The sequence below is a fragment of the Chelonoidis abingdonii genome, chromosome 24 (genome assembly GCF_003597395.2).
Source record: "Chelonoidis abingdonii isolate Lonesome George chromosome 24, CheloAbing_2.0, whole genome shotgun sequence".
Lineage (NCBI taxonomy): Eukaryota > Metazoa > Chordata > Testudines > Testudinidae > Chelonoidis > Chelonoidis abingdonii.
Genome location: NC_133792.1, coordinates 6,584,660 through 6,593,910, shown reverse-complemented (window position 1 = coordinate 6,593,910; position 9,251 = coordinate 6,584,660). Strand labels below are relative to the sequence as shown.

Genomic DNA, 9,251 nt, shown 5'->3' with positions numbered 1-9,251 from the left:
GTATTTCTGTCAATAATCAAAATGTAGAGATAGGCAAAGTAAGAAAACTGCTGCTTGAGGACTTATTTGAGTTTGGTTTAAGGATATTTACTTCATGTATCTTGACACGTGATGTTGACGGTTTGTGTTTCAGTGGTTACAAAGCTTTAACTTTATGAATGTCAGTGTCTGCTGTCCTTAAACAATTCTTGTCTGGACCCCGCCATGTCTAATTTCCCTACAACGTCGAAAGTGTAGCTGGATAAAAATCAAAGATGGTGCTTAAAAGTAAAAATCAATATTAGCCATTAAAATTGTAAAAAAAAATTGAATTCTGCCAAGCTTCTCTCAGCCTCCTCCGATCCCAGCTATATCCCGCCACAGTTCCCCTCTCTGAATCACTCAGGCCCTCATTCCCGTCTCCTGGGGGTCTGTGTAGAATTGTCTATAGCAGGGATTGGCAACCTTTCAGAAGTGCTGTGCCGAGTCTTCATTTATTCACTCTAATATAAGGTTTTGCATGCCCGTAATGTTTTTAGAAGGTCTCTTTCTATAAGTCTATAATATATAACTAAACTATCGTTGTATGTAAAATAAATAAGACTTTTAAAATGTTTAAGAAGCTTCATTTAAAATTAGATTAAAAAGCAGAGCTCCCAGGACCAGTGGCCAGGACCCGAGCAGCGTGAGTGCCACTGAAAATCAGCTAACGCACTGAAGGCAGCACGCATGCCATAGGTTGCCTACCCCTGGTCTGTAGCCTATTTTCCAGGACTTTATCTAATTTTACGTAGATTTTCAATGTCCTAGTGATGGAAGCACTAGTGATGCCCTTTCTCTTGAGGGGGAGACTATTGCACATAGCCAAAGTCTCCTCGTCATTAGGAATTGTTTTCTTGTAGCCTGCCACAAATTTCCACTGGAGAAGCAAATGATTTCTACTGAGTAGGACTGAATAAGGGGCAAATAAGACAATCTCTCTCCTGGAGCTGGAGAAAGGGGGATGGCGGGGCAGGAAACAGGGTAACGCTGGATTTTAAAAATTTTTAATTAGTTTTTTTAAATTTAAACTAAATTTTAAAGTCCCCAAACATCTTCCCATCCCGAATTTCAAGAGCGACAAACCCTGACCCAGCAGCAAGAGGAAGAGTCTCCCCCCACCCAGAAGAGAAACAAACAACAGCTAATGCCTAACAATGGGAACTGAGCCCCATCTTTTAAACAAGAACGAGAGAAACCAAGAGAAAACACTATATAAAAATTAATGAATGTTCTAGAGAAGGTAAACTAGGAGCTTCTCTTCATCCTTTCTCATAATACAATTACATGGGGACATTCAATTGACAGGTGGTCAGTTCCAAACTGACAAAAGGCAATACTTGTATAGAGAATAAACAATTAGCCTGTGGAACTCATTGCCACAACATGTTATAGGAGTTTTAAAAAAAACAGAGAAGGAAGGCTAGCCAGTGGCTAAGGCACTAGCCTAGGACTTGAAAGAGCTGGATTCAATTCCCAGTTCCCTGCTCTGCCACAAATGTCTTGTGTGACCTGGAGAAGGTCATGATCTCCCTGCGCCTCAGCTCCATGCATGTAAAATGGGAACAGTAGCACTCCCCTACCTCAAAGAGTATAAACACTTTAAAGGTTGTGAGGTGCTCAGAAACTGTGTTAGTGGGGGTGTAAAAATAGAAAGCACAGCAGAATTTAAAGAAGGATTGTTCTGTGTGTAACAAGAATATCTTGTGATGTAATAACAAAATAATCACCCCTAAAACCAGGAATCTTGGAAATGATACAAATCTTTCAGGGGATAAGAGGTGGCAAAATCTCAGCTCTTTTACAGTTGAAGTGTGGCTACCGGAGCCCTCCACGCCCCTCTCCCCCATTCTCCGCTTACCAGACTGGAGTGGGGAGGGAGCTCAGGGCTTCTCCTTCAACAGGAGCAAGGCAGGAGCCCTGAGACCCCCTGCCCCTTAGGGCAGAAGTCCCTAGCCCCACCACCCTGCAGCAGAGAGAAGCCCTGAGCCTTGGCAGACACACCTGGCTCTCGAACATCTGAAGATTATCGTATGGAGCTCAGAGGGTCAGTAAGTTTGGTCGCCCCTGGCATAAGCTAACCTCAAACTATTGGGAGTTAGGAGGAATTTCCCCTGGATTCTCCACTCTGCCCTCTGGACAGAGACGCATGCTTCAGTAGCTATAAGCATGGCATATGCTGGGGGAATCAATAGGCGGACCATGGGCCAAATCTGGTCTGCCAGTAGGGCTGCCCGGTGTCCAATTTTACACCAGAACACTCGGTCAAAAAGGGACCCTGGCGGCTCCAGTCACACTGCTGACCAGGCTGTTAAAAGTCTGGTTGATGGTGCAGCGGGGCTAAGACAGGGTCTCTGCCTGCCCTGGCTCCACACGGTTCCTGGAAGCAGCAATATATTCTGTGGCTCCTAGGCGCAGGGGTGGCCGGGGCCTCCGCGTGCTGCCCCTGCCCCAAGCACTGGCTCTGCAGCTTCCATTGGCCAGGAACTGCAGTTAATGGGAGCTGCGGGGATGGCACCTGTGGGCACGGGCATCACACAGAGCCCCCGGCTCCTCTGCCTAGAAGCCACACATGCTGGCCACTTCTGGAAGCTGCACAGAGCCAGGGCAGGCAGGCAGCCTGCCTTAGCCCTGCTGTGCTGCCAACAGGAAGCCGCCTGAGGTAAGCATCACCCACCTAGGAGTCAGACATGCCGCTGCTCCTTGGGAGCTGCCTGAGGTCACAGCCGCCTAGGAGCCAGCCTGCACCCCGAACCTACTCCTAAACCCCAACCTCCTGCCCCAGTCCTGAGCCCTCTCCCGCACCCAAACTCCCTCCCGAAGCCCACACCCCCTTCTGCACCCCAACCCTTTGCCCCAGCTCTGAGACCCCTCCTGCACCCTAAACCCCTCATCCCTGGCCCCACCCTAGAGCCTGTATCCCCAGCCAGAGCCTGCACCCCCTCCTGCACCCCAAAACCCTCATCCTCTGCCCAGCCCTGAGCCACCTCCTGTGCCCTAACTCCCTACTGGAGCCTGCACCCACTCCCGCATCCCAAACCCCTGCCCCAGCCTGGAGCCCCTTCCCACACTCCAAACCCTCATCCCTGGCCCAATCCCAGGGCATGCACCCCCCCACCAGAGCTCTCACCCCCCTTCCTGCACCCCAACCTCTGCCCTAGCCTGGTGAAAGTGAGTGAGGGTGGGAAAGAATGAGCAACGAAGGGAGGGGGTGAAGCGAGTGGGCACGGGGATTTGGGGAAGGGGCGAGCAGGGGGCAGGGCAAGCGTGGTTAGTTCTATGTGATTACAAAGTTGGTACCCTACCTGCCAGCCGCTTTCGAAATCTTTGTATTTACTTATTATCATTAGTTATTGTTGGGTTATTTTCTCTGGAGTCTGGCTCTGGACTATACCTTGACCAAGAAATCTGGACCTTGCCAACAAATAACTGATTACCCCGGGCCTGGCATACACTGAACTGCTCACAGAGTCTCCTCACCACCTGTGAACCGTGCAAAATTCACTCATGTTCCCCTTGCTGTTGCCACTAGAGGGTGATGGCTGTTGGGAAAAGACAGGAGGCTGCTTCTCTTTCTGCCTCCGGATTGCCTGTCCTCGGGATTTTAAGGCTGAGCTTCCCGGGTGAGAAGGTCCCTACCCAGCTCCCTTCTGTCCAAGAGCCCAGGGCAAGGAGCTGCTAATCTCCCACCTCCAAGGGGCCCTGGGCTGATGAGAGACATGATTTAAAGTGCCACCACAAACCAAAAATGGGCCCTGTCCCAGGCTGTAACTACTGCCTTTGGGAAGCAAACAGATTCTGCAGTCACCGTCTGAGCCAGGAACTGCAGGTAATTGAGAGCGAAGGCAGGAAAGTAGCTGTAAATGCCTTTTCCTTCCCCTTACCCACTGCTGATCCCTGTGTGCTGAGCCCCAGATCCGCTCACTGAACAGACCCACAGCAGCTGTTACTGTCCTAGCCTGGGCAGAGAGATCCCACTGGAAAGGTAACAGCGATCAACCTCCCAGCTGGAGGGCGAGTGGCACTGGGAAAGGAGAGAAGATGTAGCAACTGCATCATTTTCTGCATGTCATTTTCTGAGGAACCCCATGCTCCCAGATGTAGCAACTGCATCATCACTGGGCCAGTTTGTTTTCCTTTTAACCAGCGGGGAAACAAAAATCAGCGCCAGTTCCCTTCCTCTTCATAGCAAACGCGCTTCTGAGGGAATATCCTGCCCGGGGGGACAGTGTCACCAAAGGGGCTCGTTTTATTCTGTCGTTGTACAGCGCTTTGGTCATGGAAGGTCAGTGTTTAATATTTCTACAGACAGGATGAAATCCTGCCCCAGTGACTTCAAGAATTTCCCCCGATTATTATTTTTTTTCCTGAAGCATCTGGTTTGGCCACTGTCCGGGAAGGAGGTCTGACTGGCTGCACCTTTGGTCTGACAAGTCCCAGTTTTGCGTTCTTTGTGTCTGCCTCTTAGTAAGCCCTTTAGCTTCACCTCTGTTTTGCATCAGGCTGCGGACATTGCCAGAACTTGATCAATAAAATAGGAGGGTAATTTCCCTGTCCTCACAGCTTTCCGTGGGGACAGGATTGTAGGGTTTGTGCAGTCACTCAGGTGTATAGAATTCCTGTGTCCTCTCCACACCGGGCTTGGCCATGGTCTCTCTGCAGGTGTGGAGATGAACACAGCGGTGCTGGAACAATTTGTCAAGTGGGGGTTCTGAGAGCCATTGTACCAAACTGTAAATCCTGTGTATGATGGAAACCACTTCAAGCCAGGGGGTGCGGGAGCACCCCCCAGTTCCAGCACCCAGGAACAAGCACCAGGCTTTGTACTTGATTTTTGCCTAAGTCATCAGGTCCCCTTCAGTGGGAGGTCTCCAAATTTCCTACAAGGGAGCACAATGCATCTGCCAGCAGAGTGGTGACGTTCCCAAATGGTCTGGTTGCAGAGCATACCACCTCGCTGTGTAGCACTGTAGTCAGCTTGCCTCAATGTCCCCCACTTGGTTCGCCAGTTAAGGGAGGTGTAAACCGGAGTTTGAAAAAATATTGCTGCTCTTAGGAACTTACAGTTCTTCTGGCCCTTCCAGCCTCAAGCCATCCCTTCCAGCCTGGGTGCAGCGTCTCCACAAACCTCCGTCTAGGGGTGTGCTTGAATCCTCAGCCACCCCTTGCCCTGAGTGTACCACAGGATCTCCCTAAAAGAGCTGTACCTTGGAATATGGTTGGCTGGCTCTGAGCTCCCACCACCCTCTTACAGTCTATGGCCTACCCACTAAGCACCCAGACCTACCCAAATCTGAGCAGGGCTGGAGCACTGCTGGAGCATCGCTCCAGTACCTGAACTGACTCTGGCACCTCGGGCTTGTCATTTTCTGAGGAACCCCATGCTCCTGCCCAGCTCGGCAGGTGAACCCCCACATCTGGCAGGGCCAGGAAGGGAGCAAGGAGGGCCCCACCTGCACACACACCGTATGATGCTGCAGCTGGCTGCTCTAGATCTGCAAGCAGCAAGAGCCAACAGGGCAGGGCAGGGAGCCAGGCCCAGCCCCATGGGACAGGAGCTGCCTCTGCAGGGTGAATGCAAGACAGGCTCACTCTCCAACCCCCCTCCCTTGGGGCCTCCCCTCCACACTGGGCCAGGACAGAGACTGGACAGCGACATATACACTGGAGAGTGGAGCCTGACACCCCAATGGGAATGGCTTCCTCCCACCCACCCAAGGGACTTGCCCTACCCATGCCCCTAGAGAACCCTTCCCCACAGAGCTGGGAGCCTGATCGCTCCCCCCCACCCTGATAGAGAGCTTCCCCCAGGAAGCAGAGCCCGCCCAGCACTGACTCCTGCTCCCTGTGCGGGTGTCAGGGCAGTTCCTCAGCCTCAAGGGAGACAAGCTGCATCTCAACCACGTTTCACTCCCGAAGCGGTGCGTGCATCTGGGGTGGACACTTCCTTCAGCCAGTTCAGTTTCTCCTGCTTCTTCCCTAACTCAGCCCCAAGGGGTCGGGAGGGCTTAGACTGGGACAACTCGCCCAGGTCACAACGTCACCTCGAGCTGAGCTAGCGCACGTCGGTCATTGCCTGCCCACTCACCTTTCCACTCCAAGCTACGCCGCCGACCTCCAAGTACGTTTTCCCCTCTGTTGAGATGAGATATACCCGCCGTCAGAAAGGAAGGATCATTTAAAAACCATGCACCATTTTTGTAACAAACGCTCTGCAAATGTGTGACAAACCCTGATCTCACCCACTTCCTTTCCCCTGAGCAGAAGTGCCTGTTCCGAGACCTGCTGTGATTCCAGACAGAACAAGGTGAAGAGCTGCAGGTCCGATATGCAAGGCCGTGAGGCGATCGTGAGCAGTGCCCACATAGGTGAGGAGTAAGCAGGTTGCCCAGTGAACAGAGAAGAATTGTAGAATTCCACCCAAGCAGTTGCAAGACCTCACCATTCTGTCATCCCGCCTCCTTCACTGCAGTACCCATATCCTAGACATTCAGGGCTTCCCACTCATCCAAACTGATATGAAACAGAGGTCTTTTCCCTTGCCCATCCTTTATCTGTGGCTCAGGTGGGATTTTAAGAGAGCATAAGTCCCCCTCCTGGTGAAGGTTTTTGTGGAATTTAGTTCTGGTGACTTTTAATATTCATGACAAGCCCCACTGTCCTTCCTACTCCTGAGGTTCTCTTTCTCCCCAGCGCAGGGAGCAAATCATGGCTGGATTCTCTTTTCATTCCAGCAGGTGATGGGATGCCGAGAAAGAATGAGGAGCAGGAGCCCCTGCATGAAGCCCCTGAGGTGGTGGAGCCTCCCATGACTTTACCCACGAGATCCCAGAGCCCCGAGTGGGGAGGAACCCGGGAGACTCGGTACGGATCAGAAAAGCAGCGGAGGAACCCGCTGGCGCAGAGCCGGGGTAAATCTGCTCAGGTGAGCGATGGCCTCACCCACCAGGAGAGACCAAATACGTGCATGGACTGCGGGAAGAGCTTCAACAAGAGCTCGTCTCTGATTATCCATCAGAGAACCCACACAGGGGAGCGGCCCTATGCCTGCCCTGAGTGCGGGAAACGCTTCACCCAGAGCTCCACTTTCCTGCGGCACCAGCGGATCCACACTGGCGAGCGGCCCTACGACTGCGCCGAGTGTGGAAAGAGCTTCCGGGTGAGCTCCCACCTGGTCCGGCACCAGCGGATCCACACAGGGGAGCGGCCTTATGTGTGCGCTGAATGCGGGCGGAGCTTCAGCGTCAGCTCCCACCTGGTGCAGCATCAGCGGATGCATACGGGCGAGCGGCCCTACCGCTGCGCTTGCGGGAAGAGCTTCAGCCTGAGCTCACACCTCATGCAGCACTGGACCATCCACACGGGCGAGCGGCCCTACCAGTGCGCCCAGTGTGGGCGGAGTTTCTCCATGAGCTCTGCCCTCATCAGGCACCAGAGACTGCATGAGGCGGACGCGCCCCGCCAGTGCGCCCAGTGCGGGAAAACCTTCAGCCGCGGCTCGGAGCTGAGCGAGCACCAGAAGATCCACACGGGGGAACGGCAGCATGAGTGCGCCCAGTGCGGGAGGAGCTTCGGCGCAAGGTCCAATCTCCTCCAGCATCAGCGGACCCACACAGGCGAGAGGCCCTACACCTGTGCCCACTGTGGGCGGCGCTTCAGCCGAAGCTCAAACCTTATTACGCACCAGAGAATCCACACAGGCTAAGAGCTTGGACCATGTGAAAACCATGGGCCGACAGTTACAGGCCACATCCCATCCAAGACATGGGCATCTCCTCCTTTTGGGGCATGTGGAGCTCTTTCCCACTCATGTGCTGCTCTTGGGATGCGGTGGGGTGAGAAGACAATGAGGAGATGTTGTGGGAAGGGATCATTTGGGATGCAAGGTAACCAGGAAAGGAGGCAGAAGAGGGTGTTGTTGGTGAGTCATGATGAGTCACTTGCTGGAGGATTCTCTGCAGCTTGAGGTCTTTAAACCACGATTTGAGGACTTCAATAACTCAGACATAGGTTAGGGGTTTGTTACAGGAGTGGGTGGGTGAGATTCTGTGGCCTGCATTGTGCAGGAGGTCAGACTAGATGTTCATAACGGTCCCTTCTGACCTTAAAGTCGATGAGTTTGAGTTGGGTGAGTGAATGGAGCAGGGTTCCCAGGTAACTCTGGGCCTGTTGGAATATCAGTGAATTTGCATACTTACAATTCTTTTTTTTTCCTTTTTATTAGCTGGCAAATCTTTTTTCATTTGGGTTGCCTGGGGAATCCTGAGCTGTGCACATCTTGGCTTTGGGCAGGGAGTGAGCTGGTCAAAGAAGGGTGTTCTGAGATGCCCTCCAATTAAGGAAAGTTTGGAGTGTTAAAAGGAGTGGACAAGTAAACACATCAGAGGCTAAATGCATGTGAAACCGGGTAATCTAAATGGCAGAGCTGGTTGAAAACCAACAAACTGATTTTCCGGAGCGGGGAGTCAAATCTAACACCAGGACCGCTGTATTGATGGTGGTGTTCATTTTCATACCAAAATCATTAAAAGCCTCCATTCTTCATTTAAATGAAACTGCCACCAAATTTCTAGTCTGCTGCAACAGAGCAGTGCAGAATCCAGAGACTTTGCTGCAAGATTTAGGTTCAGCTGCTGCAGGGACTTGGATAGATGACATATTCATATAGGAGTTTGGCTGTATAGCAATGTCAAATTAAAATGGCCAAATTAAAGAAAAACCTTCCCATTTCTCTCTTGAGGTCATTGCTGCACACAGTTAGTACCATGCAGACTGCATACTAACATATATAGTCTCACCGACGTCAGTGTGACTGCAGACACTAGTAGATACTAAGCTTGATAAGCATTGGCATGACTGGGCCCTTATTTGGTATGTTTCCCTTGTGCTTGTACAGAATGCGTGTTCTCCATCCGGTTTCATGTGACAGTGTTTCCAAAAGTTAATAATATATTTGACCATCGAAAACTCAACATAAATAAATTGTACTGTGTAGTAGTGGTGATATGTATCAAAGTGGGCGTGAAAGGTTCGGTGGTTCATGTCCTGTGATTATAGATGCTGCTCCGAAAATTGATGAAATTGCGACATTCCCATAACACGAAGAAGGACATCTGTGAATTATGCACCTTTTACCAAGCAGGAACTGAACCGACAGTATGCAGCACGCTGAAGAAAAAGAAGCCCACGGCTCTGTGATGCTGCTGGTGTCTGGGCCTTCATTTTGCTCACTA

The 9,251-nt window shown here is 51.6% G+C and overlaps 1 protein-coding gene across 5 annotated transcripts; it reads left to right on the top strand.

The window, feature by feature from the left end:
• Positions 1–3,651: 3,651 nt before the first annotated feature.
• On the top strand, positions 3,652–8,985 carry LOC116823276 (uncharacterized). 5 transcript variants are annotated; one of them, XM_032777731.2, is made up of 4 exons: positions 3,652–3,847; positions 4,208–4,303; positions 6,283–6,386; positions 6,753–8,985. In XM_032777731.2, the coding sequence occupies exons 3-4, from the start codon at positions 6,347–6,349 to the stop codon at positions 7,721–7,723; spliced, it is 1,011 nt and encodes a 336-aa protein (XP_032633622.1). In that variant the 5' UTR covers positions 3,652–3,847; positions 4,208–4,303; positions 6,283–6,346; the 3' UTR covers positions 7,724–8,985. The 5 variants fall into 5 exon arrangements, with proteins under 5 accessions (XP_032633622.1, XP_032633623.1, XP_032633621.1 ...); XM_032777732.2 differs by lacking the exon at positions 4,208–4,303 and having other exon boundaries at positions 6,756–8,985; XM_032777730.2 differs by lacking the exon at positions 4,208–4,303.
• Positions 8,986–9,251: the final 266 nt, after the last annotated feature.

Excerpts from the sequence above, each read along its gene's own strand:
- LOC116823276 (XM_032777730.2), top strand. The coding sequence starts at position 6,347 with ATGCAAGGCCGTGAGGCGATCGTGAGCAGTGCCCACATAG. Across the intron at positions 6,387-6,752 it reads CGTGAGCAGTGCCCACATAG|CAGGTGATGGGATGCCGAGA; the intron begins GTGAGGAGTAAG and ends TTTTCATTCCAG.